Source organism: Xiphophorus couchianus, chromosome 1 (assembly GCF_001444195.1).
Source record: "Xiphophorus couchianus chromosome 1, X_couchianus-1.0, whole genome shotgun sequence".
Taxonomy (NCBI): domain Eukaryota; kingdom Metazoa; phylum Chordata; class Actinopteri; order Cyprinodontiformes; family Poeciliidae; genus Xiphophorus; species Xiphophorus couchianus.
This window is the reverse complement of record NC_040228.1, coordinates 10,974,325-10,995,249: the sequence shown is the minus strand read 5'-3', so window position 1 is coordinate 10,995,249 and position 20,925 is coordinate 10,974,325. Positions and strand designations below refer to the sequence as shown.

Sequence of the window (20,925 nt, the reverse complement as noted above, 5' to 3'; positions counted from 1 at the left end):
AAGCAGACAGACAGAGAAAAGGGAAAACGTTCTGCAAACGTGGGGCCATGGAGTCGAAATCGGCACGACTGTGCTGAGGAGTAATTGCCTCTAAATGTTTCATGATGTCTACCATTTAAGCACAAGCCGTATCCACAATTAGATTGTTTTTATTCTAAACAAATAAAGTTTAAAATCCAGTCAATTTCAAATGATCACTCCAAGAACAGGAAACCCTGTAAGGCTTATGGTTTCCTAAACTAAGAGTAGGCAAAAAATAGAGGGGATTGTATTTGATCTATGCAATATAATTTTGACACTTTCATGATTTGGATCTGCTTTTCAGTCAAATCATCCATCCAGTAACAGATTTCTGATTGTCTTTTCTAAACAAATAACTCCAACAGGTTTGCTCATTGGCTTAGTTCTGTCAAGCACCATTAAATAAGCTCCATTAAGTGGGTTTTCTTTGTCAATGTGATTTTCATAGTTAAAAAAAAAATACTTTAATTTTGAAAAACAGAAGTTCTCCTCAAAACGTTGGTTTATTCAGTTTAATTTAACTCACAAGGTATGAAATGAAAGCTTACAAAGGTCGGTCCACACCTAAATCTTTTTTTGAGTCAACACACTGAACTCGGTACAAATGATTAGTTTTGTGTTTGCTTATTCTTGCAGAGACACAGAAAGGAAGAAGAATGAAAATTATAAATTTTTCCTCATTGGGGTTCTTCTGTGTAAAGCTTAGAGCAAAATCTCAAACGTTGTGACTATGACAGGACATTATTCAATCTGACGTCTATCTATATATCTATCTATATTTACAGATATATCTATAAATATATATATATTTTTACACTGTAATAAAATGGATGCTGAATGTGCAGAGAACAACAAGGACAAAGACTCTGCATTGTCCATTATGACTGAGCTGAAAGATGGATGCTTTTATCCTATGCTCATTAGTTTCTCAGCAGCCTCACTGTTTTAGCCATGATGGCTGTGGCTAATGTTCATTCATAGGACGAGGCAAACAAAATAGGTGTACTGAAATGTATGGTAATAATTCAAGGATTTGCAAATGCAATACATGAGTCATGTGGCTATTTTTGCTGCCACACACTTTCTGTGTACATCAAATACAAGGAAGCAAAGCATAATGAACTGTGAGGATGTCGCCACCTGCTGCTAGAGTAAGGGAAATGCTTTCATTAGCGTTTATTTTTTGCCTCCTGAAAACATCATTTATTGATAAAATGTAAATGTTTGAGCCATCATAATGTTTTTTCAGATAAATGTTGCAAATCTGCAGGGGATAGCTTTTCATCCATTCAGGGTACCAGCAGGACATTGATGTAATATAAGATGCATGAGAATACTCTACACATCGCCTAACTGTAGGGTTCCTGCAGGCTTATTTATATGGATGAGTCATGTTATTTTAAAAGCTCAAACAGATGCTCCAGTTAATGGACTTTTTAAGTGAGGAGCTTGTTAATAAAAAGCTGCATCCTTGTTTCCAGTACTATAGCTGCCAAGCACATTCTTGTAACGAAAGAATTGCAAGAATGTAATTACATTCTTAATTACAAACCCCTCCCAACTGGCTTTTTTTTTATTTTTATATTGGACCTTTTATTGTTGTGGTGCATTAACGCCTTTGCTCTTATCATTGCTCACTAAACTCACTGCCACCCCTGCCTCCACTCAAAACCTTCACCCACATCACCCATCTGAACCTCATCCCTTCACCCACCCAGACTCAGACAGCCTCTACAGCTCCACCCGCCTCAGCCTGTCAGACGGGTCAGAGGACCAACTGGATCGCCTCCAGCAAGTGGAGCTGGCCAGGATGACGCCCATGTCTCAGTGGAGGGCTGGCACCGTTCAGGCCTGGCTGGAAGTTGTCATGGCAATGCCTATGTACATCCGCACCTGCTCGGAAAATGTCAAGAGCGGAAAGGTAACGCCAGCTGCATTCAGCGTGGGTTTCATCTCAAGCTTCCAAGCAGGAGTTGTAGTAACAGGTCTGTTCTAACATTTTCCAGGTCTTACTGGGACTAACGGATGAAGACCTGGAGCTGGGTTTGGGCGTCAACAGTTTAATGCACCGCCGGAAACTTCGCCTGGCCATAGAGGATTACAGAGAGGCTGAGAATGGCAAAGAGTGAGAAAGTCCTAAAAACAGCTTCATTGGAGACACTGATCGTTATAAGACATGGCAGTGTGTGTATAGAGGGCCATCTGTTGGTCAGTTGAAGTAAAAAACAGCCTTCCATCTCAGAAGCCAAAGCATACTTTTAAAAATAAATTAGAGTTGAAATGTTGCTTTTGCAGAGTGAGGCAGTTAAGACCCATTTGATATTTTACATAAAATTTACTACAATAGTACTGTGGTAATTTATCCACTATTTTATGTCACTTTTAAGCTGGTTGAAATATCAGGTATCTAGAATTACAGTGATGGGCCTTTAAATAACCGTCAAAGCCTTTTTTTTAGGTTCACTGAAGAATACTTTTAGTTTGACTTAAGTTTGTAGATTTATTCTTCTATAAGGGTTATATTTGGTAGCATTTCCTTTTTATAAAGTTATTTTTTATTATTATTTACATTCTGGATTTAATTTGATTAATTAGAAATGTACCTGTCTTATGAAAGAAAAAAAGTTTGCAGTTAAAGTTGGTTATAGATTTAGCAAAAAACTTAAATATTCACATCAGGTTCAGGTTTCTTTGAGTCCTAAAGGGCAATTAATGTTACCGCAAGTAATAAAGAAGAAAAAAAGACATAAAACTAAGAAACGATCAAAGTCCTACAACTGAGGAACAATACAGTCATCCAACAACAATTATCAACATTAATAATGTAGAATAGATAAAAATCAACAAATCAAATGCCAGTGTTAGTCCTGTCTTGTGCTGCATTAAAAAGAAGAACAGAGGAGTGCTTGTACCTAAAACTTCTCATACAAAGAAGTCTGAGCTGTAGAAGGCAGAAACTGAAACTTGTCATGTAAATAATGAGAGCTGTCAGAAATAATGGCTTTAGTTTTCCTGATTATCTGTCTGTTGAGCAGGTATTCCGAGTCCCAGAATTGTATTTATTTCTCCACTTAATGGATTTTTTTTACCTGAGTTTTTGACCAGAAAAGAGAAAATATCAACACGGATTCAGTAAACTATCAATAACTTATCGATATAAAAGTTTGAGACAAAACAGTCATTGCTCACCCTTTTACTGAGTTTTCCCAAAGCGCATGTACAAAGAAGTTAAAAACACATCAAACAGATTAAAATTTAACAGATGAAAATTAAACAGGTTAACTGCAAGTTCTCTGAATAACTTTTAACCTATTACCTAGAATGGCTCCGAGATATTTGTAGTTTTCATCTGTCTCTACTGTCTAGCCTTTAACTTCTGTTATCATCATGCTAGTGTTTATGTCAAATTTATTCAGTTTAGTTTGCACAATTAAAATACAGATCAAGTACATTAAGAAATAGCAAAAAATAATAACAGTGCAGAAAGAGGCAAAAGCCAATTAGCTTCCACCCAAATAGTATAGAATAAAATAATACATTCATCAGTTGATATGAAATTTATATGAAATTACATAGAAACACATCTACAAAGTATTAATAGAAATTTTAATAAAATATGTAACGATGAAGAAAATAATGCAGTTGATGAACTACAGTTTTATTTACAGTATGTAGCATATTTAAATAGATGACCGAAGTCCCTCACATTTACATATAAGATACAAGATATAGAATAAAACTGTAATACAATAAATAAAAATAATAAAGGGTTTCTAAGAATTAATTAGCTTCTCTTATGTCAAAGGCCAGGGGGGAAAAAAAAGTTTTTAAAATGCATTGTAATGATTCTATACTGTGAGCAACATGGACATGTAGATTTAAGGTATTCCACACTCTTGGGCTGCCACAGCAAATGTTCAATCACCTCTAGATTTTAACTGATCCCAGAACACTGAGGAAAAACTGGCTGAGTGACTGGAGGACCCTGAAAGGTGTGGATATTCAGAAGATTGTGAAGATAGAACATGGCTAGACCACTTAAGGCATTTAAAAGTGAGCAATAAAACTCTAAAATCAGTGTTTGTCAAGCTTAAGATAATTATCCAGAATAAAATAAGACCCAAATTTTAAAAAAAATCATCTGTACTGGGCATGATTAGATTTTCTAAATCAGATTACCTCAGTCTACTTTTTCTGAGGTTTTAATTTCAGCCAGACAGGTAAGTGCATTACTGCTGCTTAGTTTAAACTGGCAGACAAGACTGGATGTTGTGCTACTGTGATCACAGTGTTTTTATCTCTTGCCTGGGGTATTGTGTTGGGATTAAAGGTGCAGCACTGGTTCTGCTTCTACACAAATCATGGAAGCTTCAGTGTTGATAATGAAATTGTCTGTCCTGTCCACCTGACTGCTAAAGAGGACTGAGTCCCTAGACTGACAAAAAAGTTCATACCTGTCTTGAAACAGAAAAGAGCTGTTCCTTTAATAAAAACCAGGAAAACATAATACTTTGGTTAATGGTATCACAGGCTGCTGATAAATCCAAGCAGACAGAATTCCCACCCTCTTCTGTTAAAAGAATGTCATTAAAAGAGCTGTGTCTGTGCTGTGCCATGATCTAAACTTTACCTGAACTTTCTCATAAAACAGACTTAGTTACAGTGTCTAGAATAAAATAATCCTTGAGAACTAATTTAACTGTAAGCTCTGCAGTTGTCATCGTAGCAATACTACAATAAATACATATATGTGATCCACCCTGTCGTTTCTACTTAATAGACTGTAACATCATTAAATAAATGCTATCTGTGATTTATATATTTCAATTTTCTCCATGAATAACCCTTTGTCTGTCTGTAGGCTGTCAAAGGCCGCAGATTTAGACCACCACTGGGTGGCCAAGGCCTGGTTAAGTGACGTGGGACTGCCTCAGTACTCCCAGGCTTTTCACACTCACCTGGTGGACGGGCGGATGCTGAACTCCCTGACCCGCCGTGACCTAGAACGTCACCTCAATATCACCAAGAAGTTCCATCAGGTCAGCCTGTTGCTGGGCATCGAACTGCTGCAGTCGCTCGACTTCAACAAAGAGGTGAGCAAGAAAAAAAGCTTTGGGGATGAATCTGCTTGAATGTGCTCGGGCAGAAAACAAGTGGTGGAAGCTATCAACTGGGTAAAGTGTGTTTCATGAAATAATGTCCCAGGTGCTGCAGGCTCGTCGGACACAGTGTGAGCACCAGCATGAGGATCCGCTCGTATGGACGTCTCATCGCGTCACGAAATGGATCAAAGATATTGACCTCAAGGTGAGGCAGCACAAAATAGACAGTATTCTTAAGTCTAAATGGTCAGAAAGAGTCAAGCAAACCCACTAGGGAAATCATTTAAAATAAATAATTTGGACCAAACCAATGGTCAAAAGGTAAAGAGGTGCAAAGCAAAGTGCATAAAACACATTACTTATCAAAATGAAATGAAGGAAAACAACATATTTTGAATCCAAATACAATTTAGTAAAGAGTCTTAGAAATATATCTTCTACACAGTTTAATAAAGAAGAACACTGTGATCAACAGCAGAAAATGCAGCTGTTGAATCTAAAAGTATATTACCAAAAGGATGTTGTTTTTTAGTTTGGTACATTTCCTGCAAGTTTTCTCTTTCTTTAACAGTCTTTGATATGAGATAATGAGACCATAAAACTGATTGAAGGAAGGAAGCAGTGATGGTAAACGCTCAAGGTAGATATTCCTTATCGAAGTAAAATTTGTTTCGTCATAGGGTTAGATAAACTAGGGTAGTTTTTTCACAGTGAGATAAGAAGCAGACTGAAAACGGCCTTTGTTACCCTACCTTAAATAGCCATGGCACCTGTCAGATCACATCCTCCTTGTTGCTGCTGGACAAGCATTTCCTGTAACACTGACTACAGTCACAAATAAGGATGTCTGATCTGGCATTGTATGAAGACCTGGAAGTTTATATTTATTCTGAATAATACTGACTTCATTTTACATTGAGGTAAGTCAATGGAAGAACTTTTTCCTTCCGTCGATAAACATAGGAATAGAAAGATAATTAAGAGTCTGTTGTGTTTTGTTTTTTAATCTTTGTTACCAGGAATACGCTGACAGCCTCCTCAGTAGTGGAGTTCATGGAGCTGTTATGATGCTTGACCCGTCTTTCAACACTGACTCAATGGCTACAGCACTGGGAATTCCCAGCAACAAACACATGGTCCGGCGACATCTTGATGAGGAGATGATGGCACTGATTGGCTCAGCCAGGTGGGCGCAAATGTTCATGTACAGCATGTGCAGGTTGCAGAAAAATGAACAATGTTAGAGTTACAGAGAACATGATGCGTCCTGTCTTGACTGGTGATCTAATAATATCAAGAATATATTAAACCAGTCAAAAAGGAATATTTGTTTAACTAAATATTACCCATGGGTTGTTTTTTTTCACTCAGTTGCTATATAAGAAACGTTAATATAACATCCAATACAATTTTTCAATTCATTTGTAAATGCTTCACAAAGGCAAATTATGCCCTCTCCAAATGCTACTTGTATTAACCTTCTTTCTTTTTCTGCTTCCTTGCAGAGCAAATACACAGCAAAGCTATGATCTTTCAGGTGCGGTAACGCCACCTACGCTGCTCCGGCAGAACTCTCTGACCAGACCTCCCAGCTCTAACACCCGACACACGGATGACGAGGGTTCTTTAAGAAGGAGGGCGGTGAAGGTACATATATCTCAGAAACAAAATAGCTTCTCTCAACTTCAACCTTTGCTGCGCAGCTTACATCTTGAGTTAACTGCAGATATTTTTTTGTTCATTACTATAGCAATAAATAGAATGTAAATCTACCAAAATATATGTCTCTGTATGTATTTGCAGTGATGAGGTTTTAATGTTTCAGCCTCCAATAGGGCTCAGCCCCAAAAAGCGGGGTGGGCGGGACCTGAGTTGCCATAGCAGTTTTGGCTCCTTACCACTGGAAGTTCGAGATCACACTCCCTCCAGATCCGAAGGAAGCCCAATCCGAGGATACTCAAGCATCGAGATCACAAACGTGTGATGGCAATAGAGCTGAAAATGCAGTGAATACTCTGCTACATATACAGGACAGATTGCACTTTGAATAAAAGAGTATGGGCTTTTTTTTTTCTTGATTTAAGTAAATTGTGCACAAGCAATTATTTGCTGGTTTGGACTGTCACTTTTTCTTTTGCTCTAATGTCAGACAACTGACAGACTTATTTTTCTATTATGTGTATTAATGTTTCTTGGTGATTTGCTTATGTTGACTAACACTTACAGTCAAACCGATTACTCTACCCAAATAATTGACTCTTTGTATTATACAGGCTACTTAAAGATTAAAAAAAGAAAAGGATTACGGTGTTAAATGCTCTTGTTTCATCCTGTTCTCTCCATTGTGACACCTTCTTAATGTGGTGGACAGTTGAGAAAAATCTAAATAAAATTTATAAGTTTTTATGTGTAAAAATCTTTTATGTACAATCACACCATTGTGTCTGAAGAAATGTAGCACCTCCTTTGGAGATCTATCCCGTGCAGTAAATATTACAATGCCAACAAAAGATGTGTGCTGTAATAAAATGAAATGAAAGTTTTGAAAATGAAAGGATAAAGAATGCTTGTGATCAAATAAAGATCATAATTCAAATACATCTGGACCAGTGAAAGTAATTTTTCAAATAATACAAAAAAAAAACAGATGTTTCTCAAAGACACAATGAGATGAAACTATATTTCCCTTGCAATGTTATTGATGAAGTAATATCGTCCTTCAGATGATGGGAGATTAAACAGGATGGGACCATCATCTGTTATTGTTTGACAACCAAGAGGCAGGAGGAGTTAACAAAGAAATCGAAAGTTTTGTTTAAGCTAAAGCTTTTGAATCTTGTCAATGAGTAATTAAAAGAGTACTTGACCTTAAGCACTATTTATCTGGTATTACATCTTTGAAGATCTTTCACATTGTAGGTCACAACTTAATGATAAAGAGAGTATCTTATAAATGAGTTCCAGAGCACTCACATTTTCTCCAACACTTTTTTTTTAATCTGAATGTTGTTGTTTTTACATTTGATACATTTGTTTTTCTGGTAGCTCACAGGAAGTGGTACTTCCCAAACTCAAAAAAGCCTTCAGTACTGTACAAAATTCACTGGGTAACTTGTAATCTGCTTTGAATCCAGTCACATTAAATTTTTAAACTCAAGATCAAAGCTGATAAATTGCATACCTATAACAATCTTGCTGGATTGGGGTTTTCTCTTAGGCTAAATATCTTTGTATTCTAATTGACAAAAGGCTCATATTTAGACCAAACAGTGGCCTTTATTTTGCAATAAATGTTGTTTCTGCAACCTTTCACCCATTTTGCTTTATGGGGAAGTTGTATGCATGCCTACACATTTCCTTTAAGAGACTGTATATGGTTGACTTAGTATGTCATGGTACTCTGAGTTTTAAAATAAGTCTCAAAGTGCCACTATTTTGATATGAGAGGGTATATTATTCTCCTCTGTCAACCAGAAGACTAAACCAATACTATATAATAATTCATAAAGTAATTATTAGAATTCTGTATAGTTACCTGCTACGTTATATCAACTAAAACACTCCTTATGCTCACAGAACATTTATCCTTTCGAAGTCCCATTGACCTGGATTGAATTGGAGAAGTGGTCTTGTCAACATGCAGCTCTATTTGCCTGGAATTAGTCGCAGAATGTCTTAAATTTCCAAGAGCTGGTCTCTCTGAACACTTTTAAGTTCTTAAAGAACCTAGAAAGTAATACATTCTGATGCAGATGCTTCTAAAACCTGATTGTACTCTTTGTTGTACACTTTAATGTTTAAGTTTTTGTGTGTGAAACTGTCCCTGTGCTGCTGTTTGGCCATGCATCTCTTTTAATATAGATTTTTAATCTCAATGAGATTAATGTTTTCTGGTGAAATAAAGGTGAAATGAGAAATCAGTGTGATATCTTACTCTGTGATGTCTGTCCACCAGCCTGCATCCAGTGTTTCCATTGTAACCAACTGTTGTACTGGCCAATGGGTAGCGGCAGTTTCTGTTATTTCCACTATTTCTTCAGGTTTTAGCACAGATATGCTGTAAATGTCATATAACTAACACACATTTCCTAGATCAAGAGGCCACTGCAAATTCCATGTACAAATCAAGAAATGCCCTGAATGACAAAAGCAATTATTAAACATAAAATAAGGAGTAAAACAGTGCCTTAAAGGACATGCATGGTTCAATGCTCATACTCACATGTAAGATGAAATCTCCAAACCTTTCCATTACTCATCTGTTCTGTGGGATGAGTCATGGTTCACCATATTAAACGACTTGTTGTCGTTTAATATGGTGGACCATGACTGTGCAGTTTCTTCCTGTTACTCACAGTGACTCCACCTTTATCACAGACAAGTTGGGTGGAAGGCTATCCTCTTGGACATCAGTGGAAATTAAGGAGGAAGCTCCAACGGTGAAGCAGTCAGTGAAGAAACATAATTCCCGTTCAAGCTTTTAGAACCATATCAATAAATTCACGACATTTGATGTGAATTACTTTATGACCTCATAAAGAATAGAAACCTAATGAAGATAGCGGTTATTTTGTTTAACCACCTTCTTGTGGATGTGATATAATGATCCACTTGAACATATTTAGTTTTAAGGTAACTAAATGGGAAGCTTCTGCCATTTAAATCAAGCTCGAATCCAAGTGTAATGTTTTCCTTCCCTGCCAGCAAATGTGATTACGAACTGGTGGTGATGTAGCATCAATCCAGACAAGCAGATTTAATCAGGACTCATTCACAGTGGCTGTACACGTATTGCACCTTCCTCTATGTGTGTGCGCAGTGTAACAGAGTGAACCACGGTGATGCCTGAGAGGAAGAAAGCTTCCCCAGAGCCCAGAGTAACCTCATTGAAAAGGAACAATACAACGACTTGGCAAGTGCTGGAAATATTTTTGCCATTATGCTGCGATAGACCTGGACTGTTCCCCATTCTGGCAGGTTGATGCAGCTTTTGGCATTGGAAAGGTGAAGTGTGAAGCAAAGCGGAGCATATTTTGAAGAAGTCAGCTTGAAAACACAGACGCACATCAAAAACATATCATGAAAGATAAATCATGTCATGTGACCGCCTGTGCCCAAAGCGCAATTGAGGCATGACTATAGGTATGTGGTAAATTTACAAAGAGGAAGTAAAAGTCAAGCAATGATAAAACTAGGTTTACTGGATGTAGACGTACTAAATTATTCTGTGCTGCTGATGTTAGACCTTATTGATTGTTGTCGTAAAAATGCATGAAGGACAAGGTTAATTACACTTTCCTAGAAATTTCATCATAAACTTTCAAACTCTTGCAAAACTCTGCTGACATTTGAAGATGTTGTTGTTGTACTAAGCCTAGTTAACATTTTATTGTCACTACCTGAGAAACATTTTAGTACCTTTGATGACCTAGTCTGGTAGATAACAGAGGCATTATGGCATTATTTGTGATAGGATTGTTGCATAATTCTGTTCAGTGAACTTCACAGTAATGTGACAAAGTATGAGAAATTTCACCTCTGCTGTGTAACACATCTGCTAGTCATTGGATTGAAGAGACGTACTCTCATTTCCAAGCTGAGATGTAAAATCATTCAGCCAACAATTAATAGAAAACTGCCTGACCCAGCTATTGTTTTTCTGATTATGATGTTCCCAATACTCTCTTTGACCTTTAACATTCATGGTCACTAAAACCTGTTAGAAATGGTCATAAAAAACAGTAAAACTCAATTTAACTGGACAAATGTATCATTAGTAGGCAAGGTTTTTAAGCATGAGACCTGAAAACATTTTAACCTACCAAAAATTGCATGCAAACAGCTCTTTGTGATTGAAATACTGTACAGACTAACTTTGCATGACAAAAGTGGCTTGATTCATTAAGGAGATTTTACTTCAGAGACAGATTTTTTTTAGAGAAAATACTTTTTTCCTCTTTTCCAAACCTGAATTCTAAAATTGCATCAAACATATTCCACATTTCTTTTGTCTGTATATGGTTTACAATCTCATCACACTATGCTGTGTGGTGCTCTGACAAAAGCCTCTTCAAATTGCACTTAAATCAAATTACTTAGACAAGTACTGATTACCAGCCCTCATTTTAACCTAATAACACTTGTAGGCCTGACCTTTCAGGCTATTCTTAGGCATTTGGAGACAGTATGTCTTTTTTTTAATTATTATTATTGGTTGTGTCATCATTAACTATCATAAACACTGAATGTTATTTTTATTTTCCTGACACTCTTCACAGTGGCTCTAAAGGGAAATTAGAACCGGCACCAAATGTAGGAGGAAGTATGTCTGTAGGCAAGAGCTAGTTTGGGCGACCAATCCAAACAAGTATCCTTTATAAATTATACTTGTTTGTATCATTTGTGAAATGATACGAATGATATCAAAGTTAGGTCCACATCAACTCTAAAGTTTTTAGGCTATGTCCAAATGAAAATATGTCCTCTGAAACAATCTTTGTCCTTTTTCACAAATTCCTTACAACCAACGCATCATTTCTATAAATATTTGCATCTTAACGGCTTGTGCGTGGCACTGCAACTCAGGTACAGAAATACATATAAAACAGAGCATCACACATGTGGAGAAGAGACCTACTGTGAATTGAATGTTGAATGTTAGGTTATGGCAATGGTGAAGCTATGATGGCATTGTTTTCAAGCAGTCAGTGTTGCTAGTACTAGGCTTGTAGTGTTAGCTCTAGATGGAAAGTGGGAACTAAATGTGTTGCACAGTTCTACCAATTTTCTTACTACCCAGATGAGAACCAGCTAGACCACCCAAGTGGGTTCTAAACCCACTGTGAGCCCAGGCCAGCTCACTACTCAAAGCCTGACCTGAGCTAAATCCTACTCACATAATGGTTGTCTCACGAGACTTAAAAAAAAAAATTATATATATATATATATATATATATATATATATATATATACAGTATATATACCATTGATATTGTAAGCTTACTTTAGGAACATAGAAAATACTGTTTTTCAAAAATATCCTTTCATCAAAAAAAAAAGAAAGCAATAAAAATAAATGCTGTGGGTGTGGTTTTAACATGTTGTAGGGTCGAAAAATGTTGTCATGCAAACATATTTAGCTCCAAGCTACCAGTGTGAAGTGAGCCAGGAGTGAATGGGTTAATCAAACTGGAAGTGCGCTGCCGCCGAAAGCCCCCTCCTTCCTGCTTCTCAATCTGCCCGGGCCCATCCTTCTCAGACGAAAGTTCCTTATTCGCAAACGGCCTGTTTACAATCAAACTCGTTCAAATTAAACGAGAGCAGCATAGCGGCTTATAGCTTTGTGAAAGAAACAACGAAGGAAAGAAAGAAACACAAGGAAGACTGGCAAATGATACAGAGGTGAGTACGTTCACTGTGTACTCATTCGAAGTAGCAACCCGAGTATCAGTTTGTGTCGCGCCAATGTTGGAAAAAAGTAAAGGTAATGGTCGCATTTGTGATGCATTAAAAACCTGTTTAAAGTATAATTGCAACCCTATGTTATTGAGGTCGAAATGACTTCCTGGAGCGGCACTGTTGGTCAACTAGTGTTGGTTTAGTAACAATCAAAGAAACATCCCCTTGACACTTTTTGGATAATAAAACAGTGTGTACAACATGTTGAAGACATCAAGCCTTGCTTCTGAATGCAATTCTCTTAGTTATCTGACACAGTCTTGACACATGATACCAGACATTCCTCTTGTGCTCGAGTGTTTCCCCCCCCCCACCCTGTCAATATCTTACTGTGCTGTCTTGGTAAAGTGTAACAGTCCCAGCTCTGTCCGATAAACTGTCCCATCCTCTCATAAATTCCTTTGTACCTCTGGATTGCACAACATGTCTGTGTTGGTATTTTTTTCCTCATAAAAAAAAAAAAAAGCAGAAAGGTTCATTTGTCCAGCTGTTCGTTATGAGTTTTATCCTGGGACATGCCTTGCATTCTTTAGGCTTGGGATATCCCCTCAATTTAACGCTTGGTTAAACCAACACCCCGCTCGGTTTCAGCAGGCCCAGGCCTGTTTGTACAGTAGACAACACTTAATATAAAGTCCAACTTTCTTTGTTTATCAAAAGATGGCCCACTGGCAAGAATACATGATAATTCTTAAGATACACACTGATTAATTTCACACTGTTGCAAGTAGAGGTAAATGTTGTGGCAAAAAATGAAAACAAATCTAGGTGGGACCTTTTCAACTATTTATCATGTTGCATTTGATTTAATTATGTGACAAACACACATAATTATGTAGCTCCTAACTGTGAAGTGGAAAGAAAAAAAATGCATAGTGTATGTTAACAAACGATTACCAAAATCCGTGGCGGCCGTTAACATAAATGGCCTCATACAGATAGAGTTTAAATTATGGAGAAGAGGAAAGCAAGTTTAGGTTCTGAAAGAAAATCTAGTAGTTTGAACGCTTCTCAGTTCATCATCTAAAATGGATGTGGCAGACCTGTGAAGCTACCAAGACATAGCGAGGAAACATTAATCAGAGAAGCAGCCAGAACACCCACAATAACTCTGGAATAGATTCAGATGTTTGAATCTATTTATAACACAACGTTAGTCAATTAAAGTTTGCCTCATTCCATGTAGGTCACACAACAAATATGTAAAAGTTGGTGTTCGTGTCAGATGACGGAGACAGAAATAAAAGTTGGCCCACGTACAAAATGTTATTTGCAATGTAATACAGAAAAATCACCATCAATACAGAGTTCCACAACGTCAAAGCTGATGGCAAGTCGGAAGGAAGAGCATGGGCTAAAAATCGAAGTGTCAACATGTGATCGGAGCACATTAAGGTTTCTGGTTGTAATGCAAGTGCGTGTACAGAAAAGTTAGAATTAGTTTGCATTAGGGATGTGCCAATCATTTCTCTTTTCTTTTTTTTTCTTTGCCTCCAAGTCCTTTGATTTTGCGTATCAGCCGATACCAGGTCCCGATCCGATATGTCATGTGTAACTTGCATAGTTGTTCATGTGTGATCCAGGCAGGAATATCAACGCTGGCAAGGTCAAAGTGATTAAAAAAATGCTCAAAACATTTAGAGCTACAAATTCATTAAATAATTTAATAAATTTAATTTAGTAATGTAAATACTCTTCCTGAACATAGAATAAATATATATAACATCAAAATCAATGAGAAGAGGTTGATCAGAGGCACACACAGTGGAGGAGATGAATCAGTGACTGAGGCCGTGTGAAGGAAATGCAGAGATTTATTTTGTTGTGACAGGTCAGGTTTAAAAAAAACAAACATTTGGTAAGATTAAAAAATATACTTGCATAATATTTACTGTAATCCAGATCCGGATCACCGGCAGCTTTGCACATGCTTGATTCCTATGCAATGTTTGAATTGAGCAGGTCTCCTCTCTGCTCTACTGCAGGCTGCTGCATGACGAGTCTGCTTTTAGTCAGACTGACCGCCTACAACTGCTTCTGAAGTGGGAGAGACTCATGGCAGCTCTCACTGCAACTGCAGTACGATCGGTGCCTTCCCGTTTTGTCCAATAAACCAAAGAAAGTTGCTAGATTTGTCAAAGTTGCTAGAGTGGTCTGAAAAGTCTTTAAATACATCGACAACTCCACTAAATTGGCAAAAATGCTTCCATTTCAAGCTGATTACATGTTTTGCTAGCTTTACGGCCATCACTGCTGCAAAGTGTTACTCATGTGTTGTTTCAAAACATTAAAGTACCATCACATAACTGTTATCGTTCTGTTTTCATTCCTATTTAGTTTAAGAATAAATATACATATGGTCATGATGTGACACCCGATTCCGATCGAGCCTTAAACTACCTGGTTGGGTCTGATTTCCAATCATGCTATCAAATCAAGACATCCTTGGTTTGATACTTTTGTAAGAATCTGTAATCTTTTAATAAATTGATAAAAATCACTAACACAGTAGAGAATGTAGTGCAATAAATATTTCTTTACAGACATTAGACTTTGAAGTGTCCCAACTCAGAAACTGTTTTTCAATTTTAAAGGTTACGAAACAATGACATTCTGATTAATTGCACTCCTTTTAGATCAAAGGTCATTTATGAACTTAGGAGAAAAGTCTGGCACATAGCAGAGAACAACAATAAACGGAATGTCCGTTAAAGATAATTCAATTATATCTAAGCTTCAAAACATTATCAGCACATTCATATTGCCCAACCCCCCAATTCCAGGTAAATTACGTCTTCTCGCCTAGTTCACGTCGCAAGGTTATTTATTAAAATAGAAATGATTAGCTATGTGATCATTACCATGTTCATTGTATGTAGACAAGTACACACATCTGACATGCTTACTGCATTTCAGAGAACCATTCTACTTGGTATAAATGTTAATAAATACTTCAAGTAATGTAACCTCATAAATTCACAATATTCACATAAGAGTGCAGAATTTTGATTTAGTGGCTGATAAGAACTCAGTAAACCTGTGGAGAACACGACTAAGTAATATTTCTTGAGGCATTAGATTTATAGCGGCCACTACCCTTTTTATTAGCATTGGTAGCGCTAACTGTGACTTTGAAAGGTGAGGCTGCTGTAAATATTTTACCACGCAGGTCGCCTGTGACTCAGGGAAAGGCTTGGATTTATTTTACTACAGTGAATTTTATGTTTCTTCAGTTCTCTGAAAAGCTGGACTATGAAACCTTAAGCAGTAGAGGTGTCTGAGGTGAGACTATAGAGAGCAGTCTAACTTCAGTCGCCACCTAAGAGACACGAGAATTAGGCGTTCTCATCACTGTAAGCCTTTCTGTAATCTTAAAGGGAAAAATAAGTATTTTTATATGCATTTATATTCCTTTTTTTTTTATTTTTATTAAACTTCCCAGTTTGTTCTCTTGCTAATATGCCTTTCTCTCCACAGTGTTTGACTTCACTGGACCTGATCTGACTGAAGTACTGACATTTAAACAAAATGCGATCCACTGTGGACGGCCCCCCTGGAATAGTAGTGACGACCGTCAGCAGCAGCAGCAACACCAATAACAACAACAACACTAACCAGATGAGCAACCAAGAAAACAATGGAAATTCAGGCTCACAGTATGCTCTGTGTGCTTTGGGAGTCGGCCTCGTCGCCCTCGGAGTAGTGATGACTGTGTGGAGCTTGGTGCCCGCGAACACAGGTTTTAATAACAGCAGCAGCGGTTCAGGGGGCGATGATGGAATCGATGGCAAGAGAAATAAAGCGTCCTCTGTGGCCTTTGTGCTGGCTGGCTCCGGGGTGGCTATGCTGCTGCTGTCTCTGTGTCTGGGATTGAGGAACAAACAGCGGGAGCAGCTGAGACGCCAGGAGATGCAAAACCAGAGAGACGCGGCGAGGGAGCAGGAGGAGAGAGAAACGTGAGTTTTCTCTGCTTGCGACTTGACCTCATTTTATTGGTGATTGTGTGTTGACAGTCGCCAAATGTTAGACTGAAGTCTGTTTAGAGCACAGAAAGTCTTCTTTTTATCAGAGTTTTTCTTTATTTTCTCCTAAGTTTTTACTTAATAGCTGACTTGCTAAAGCTTATGGAGCGATGTTGTGGGCATTATAAAATGATAAAGAATGAAAATGGTTGAGAAAATGTAGGTTAATAGTAATTAGTATCATTTTCACAGTTTTTAGTATCACAATTAAATATTTTATTGATATTGTACAGCCTCAGATGAGTGATTCATGAGAGTGAAAACAAACATCTTGTATAATTTGAGAGTTGTATTGCTTTATCAAAGATTTTATTTATATTCTGTTGTAAATTCTGTTGAAAAGTAAAACTCATTATGTAGTCATATTCATGACAAACAGAATTTATTTATTTATATGATTATTATGACGTTTTGGTACAGACATGTTGTTCTTTGGCTCGGGTAAGGCTGCTGACTCCTTACCCAATGAAAAGTGACTGTTTGCAGATAGTCACTGACACCCTCCACAAGGAGAGTTAGTCATGAAATATTAATGCTAAAGATGCCAGCTTTTCAGAACTCTGTAAGCAAACATATTAATTAAAAGTTTAGATGGAAGGAAAAAGAAAAGGGTGGTTGAAAAAAAAGGGATAATCACAGGATTGTGACGCTAAGCCCACTGCTGTACCAGAGATGACATTAGAAGTGTCTTACCTGAGTTGATAAAGAAAAGGACTGGTCTGTTTGTTACAAGAAAAGTGTGGTTTTAAGACTCCCAGCAAGTCATTACAGAAGTTAAAAATATTTTGGTAATTTCTGTGTGTTTCTACTCCACTGGATTTGGCCATGATATTTTTACTCAAGTGTTTTTATCCCATTAAAATTTCACGACAGCTTTCTGTCATTACTTGAAAAGATGCATTTGGAAATATTTACATTTCTGATATCAGTGAAGTTTCAGGAAGCTAATCTACAGCTTTAATTTACGAGTCTGCTGAATCGTTCTTGGTTTAACTACATACATACAGAAATTGTGTTGGGAATTTGACAAATAGGTGATTTTTTTTTTTTTCCCCAGAGCTGTGTGTGGTTCACAAGACCTTTAATTTATGTATTTACAACTCTGCAGGGCTGAGGAGCGGGCCCAGCGCTACGCAGTACCAAGCTACGAGGAGGTGGTAGGCAGCGGGCAGTACCCTGTCCGTCAGAGCAACCTTCGTCCAAGCGTCTCCCAGCTGCCGTCCTACGATGACCTCGTCCAGATCGACGACATCCAGTATGAAAACGAGGTCGCCGACGTCAACTCCACCATTCCTCAACCTGCCCCGGCTTGTAGCTCTCCCAGCGCTACTATTTCTACATCAAGCCATAGACCTGGGAAAAACAACCGCAATTTCCTCCCCATCAAAATCCGAAGGATTAAGTCAGAAAAGCTTCCCATGAAAAACACGGGGAGCTCTCAGCCGGCAGCTGGAATCAGTATTGAACCTCTTACCCCTCCGCCACAATATGAAGATAAGGTGCCTCCACTTTAAGGTCAGTCTGCTGTTTAAAGCTATTGACTGAAGTTCCTAGTATCCTCCATGGCCAACCTTTGTGGATATGGATGTGCTTTGTTCAGCCAAGAACTGAAGGAGGATTCTTTCTTTGAGCTGAAGAATGTTATATTTTCACATTTGTCATCATGGCTCCTGACTGTAAAGTGCTGTTTTTTTATGGACCTTACTGGATCACTCCGTTAAGTGACAAAGTTTTGCCAAACTGTGGCATATCGGTTTTCAGCTTTAGAAACCACCTTGACTTTGTACTGATTTTACAGGTGAATCGATGGTAGTATAGTGGACCTCATGAGATGTTAGAGAGGATGCTTTTAGGATTTTTCTATAAAAAAATGGATCCATGCACTCATTTTGTGAGGTCATTTATGCCACGTTTAAAGACCTTTTTATTGCTTTCAGTACTAAACCAAACATGGACTGTAACATTGGTAAAACCGTGCTACCATGTTACCTGGAAGCCTTTGAAGATGTCAACAAAAGTTGTAAGTCATACATTGAGAGTTTTCTCTAAAAGGGGAAAAAACACATTCTGATGACCAGAAGCATTTGATTCTTAATAAGAGTCCAGATTTGAGGTTCTCTGAAACTCTGGCTGAGATTGTACCAGCTTATAACTTGGTCTTTCCCTTGATAGAAATTAATTTGCTCACTTTGGAACTACCACTCTTTAAATAGTCCATACTGGGTCTTAGTACCTTGGTAAAAGATGTGTAAAAAACTATAAATTATTATTATTTGTTACTGTGGTAATATAATCTCACAATAAATTCAAATTACTCTAGTTCTCTAACAGAGATCCTTAGGAATTTCTTTTAACTTTATTACCATTTTCCTCACTTTGCTTGGTGGCAAGACAAACTTGGGTTTATGACAAGACCGACATGTCACGATTCCAATTGTGTACACAGTTTTTATAATTGTTTGGGCATGAGCAAGTTTAGGGGAGGTAACAGTTTCTTAGTTTATGCAGATCAACGTACATCTGTTATACTTGAAAGGCAAGTTTTTTGGTCTTCCCTACATTGAAGAATGGATAAGAAAACTAGACCTTTGTGTCAAACATTACCAATTGATCAATCCTAGGCAATGAACAACTGAGACATGTAATGTTGGGTATTAAAAGTGCTTGAGCTGCATTTATTTAATAGAAATATTTAGGGATTTGAATACAGATTGAACCAGTATACTAAAAATAATGACTGTATTTTTTTTTTCCACTCCGATAAAACAATTGTGATCAAAGCAAGGCTTTATATACATTTCTACCAGGGGTGCCAGACTCTCTGGACTCGTATGTTTACATGTGTAATAAATAGATAAGGCAGAAACAAAATAGATGTTAGATACTTTGGTACAATTCAAGTTTCATACACAAGTAAAGTGAGTCTTTTATAAAAGCAGAAGTTGCGAGGGACCATTGATGTTTGAAACCTATTTGCACTCCCAGCTTGTGTAGTAACTTTGGTCAAGGTGGTAAAGTTGTGTTTGGTAACCAGTTAAAAGATGTCACTTTAAAGGAGGAAATTAGTTCTCCGGGAAGCTTAGATTTTTACAAATATGCTAAGATCAGACTTTGAACGCATCAATGAACACCCTCCAGCTGTACTCACCAAAAGCATCTTTACTCCAAGAATTAACTTGTAAGCCTTTTCTAAAGAAATTGCACGACTCCGTTGTTGTTTCAGAACAGTGCTGCTTCTGCTCTTGCACACAGCGTGATACTGAGAGATATATAGGCGGGAAGATGTTTGCAGGAACTTGGCGAATAGTTGAAAGCCTGCGCTCAGTAGCCATGGCGAGATGTGAAAGCATGCAGTATAGTCTCTCCTTCTCAGGGCTTGTTTTTTTTCTTACTCCGACTGGTAAACACAAAGACTCTGAGTGTGCAGCTGCAACACAATAACAGCAGCTGCTCACTGGCTTGCTGATCATCATTCCTTCAACCACAACATGACCTGCAGGACTGTTTTCATTCTGAAAGTATGCAGGGATAGAGATGAAAATAAAAATAGATGGCTCTAGGCTTTTTCTTTTTCAAGGATATAACTTGTGTTACAGCAGTATGCCGACCTGCCAGTATGCTCTCTTTCTCCTCCTTCATTTTTCTTTTTAATTTTAGAAATAAGCAGTGGATGCCAAAGTGACTCATGAGTTAAGTCAATGTTACTCATTTTGTGAAATTGCACACTTTTGCTTTTTCTCTTTTTGTTTTGCAGAAGAAAAAGCCCTCTACACTAGTGTTTCACAGTTGTTGTTTTGAAGGCTGAAACTGTCCTCAATAACTGGACCTCAGCAATGTACTTTTTTTTTTTTTTTGCAAACAATCAGTTTAGATAAATTTTATACACAAGTTGTCAAATTGTTTTATATTAATTGTAAGTATTTGGTTGTAGGAGTCACTTTCTTTTTTTTGTACAATAATGAGTGTGTTGTCATTTAATGTTCTCTTTTTATGACTACAGTTTATATATTTTATAAGTGCAGTGAAAAAACAATCTTGTCTGTGTTTATACAAATGTATTTTTCCCCAGAAGATTGAATAGTCATTTATCTCATGAGTATTTATGATAAATAAAAAGGAAGCATTTGTTTATTAATATCTAGGATTCTCCCAGTGTATTTTATTGATGTTTTTCACAAAATTATGCAATAATCTAATTTTATAAACTGTGGAAAAGTCAAATATAGCCACAAACGTGATCTGGTTAGGTAGTCAATTCTTGTACATTTACAATACTACTATTTTTTAATATTACATTTTAAGGTCCTTACATTTCACTAGGT

General features: G+C 37.3%; 3 protein-coding genes across 5 annotated transcripts in view; all 3 read left to right on the top strand.

Moving 5' to 3' along the window:
* The window catches only part of LOC114133622 (kazrin), a 151,235-nt gene extending 149,342 nt beyond the window's left edge, over window positions 1-1,893 (top strand). Inside the window, exon 12 of the transcript XR_003593266.1 lies at window positions 1,740-1,893. The gene's annotated coding sequence lies outside the window, so the exon portion shown is untranslated. The remainder of the gene's footprint in view (window positions 1-1,739) is intronic.
* LOC114133845 (kazrin-A-like) lies at window positions 1,765-9,044 on the top strand. The gene is made up of 7 exons (XM_027999985.1): window positions 1,765-1,942; window positions 2,028-2,146; window positions 4,883-5,114; window positions 5,227-5,328; window positions 6,143-6,309; window positions 6,629-6,770; window positions 6,949-9,044. Exons 1-7 carry the CDS (start codon window positions 1,832-1,834, stop codon window positions 7,105-7,107), a joined length of 1,032 nt encoding a protein of 343 aa, XP_027855786.1. The 5' UTR covers window positions 1,765-1,831; the 3' UTR covers window positions 7,108-9,044.
* Window positions 9,045-12,330: 3,286 nt separating this feature from the next.
* On the top strand, window positions 12,331-20,742 carry tmem51a (transmembrane protein 51a). 3 transcript variants are annotated; one of them, XM_028000256.1, is made up of 4 exons: window positions 12,331-12,524; window positions 14,567-14,660; window positions 16,059-16,537; window positions 17,712-20,742. In XM_028000256.1, the coding sequence occupies exons 3-4, from the start codon at window positions 16,110-16,112 to the stop codon at window positions 18,115-18,117; spliced, it is 834 nt and encodes a 277-aa protein (XP_027856057.1). In that variant the 5' UTR covers window positions 12,331-12,524; window positions 14,567-14,660; window positions 16,059-16,109; the 3' UTR covers window positions 18,118-20,742. The 3 variants fall into 3 exon arrangements, with proteins under 3 accessions (XP_027856057.1, XP_027855971.1, XP_027855901.1); XM_028000170.1 differs by lacking the exon at window positions 14,567-14,660 and having other exon boundaries at window positions 12,332-12,524; XM_028000100.1 differs by lacking the exons at window positions 12,331-12,524; window positions 14,567-14,660 and adding an exon at window positions 15,554-15,934.
* The last annotated feature ends 183 nt before the right edge of the window (window positions 20,743-20,925 follow it).

What these genes read in the sequence shown, in the direction of transcription:
- LOC114133845 (XM_027999985.1), top strand. Translation starts at nt 1,832, where the DNA reads ATGACGCCCATGTCTCAGTGGAGGGCTGGCACCGTTCAGGCCTGGCTG. An exon ending in AAAATGTCAAGAGCGGAAAG is followed by an intron (nt 1,943 to 2,027) that starts GTAACGCCAGCT and finishes AACATTTTCCAG; the next exon opens with GTCTTACTGGGACTAACGGA. An exon ending in GCACTGATTGGCTCAGCCAG is followed by an intron (nt 6,310 to 6,628) that starts GTGGGCGCAAAT and finishes GCTTCCTTGCAG; the next exon opens with AGCAAATACACAGCAAAGCT.
- tmem51a (XM_028000256.1), top strand. Translation starts at nt 16,110, where the DNA reads ATGCGATCCACTGTGGACGGCCCCCCTGGAATAGTAGTGACGACCGTC. An exon ending in GAGCAGGAGGAGAGAGAAAC is followed by an intron (nt 16,538 to 17,711) that starts GTGAGTTTTCTC and finishes ACAACTCTGCAG; the next exon opens with GGCTGAGGAGCGGGCCCAGC.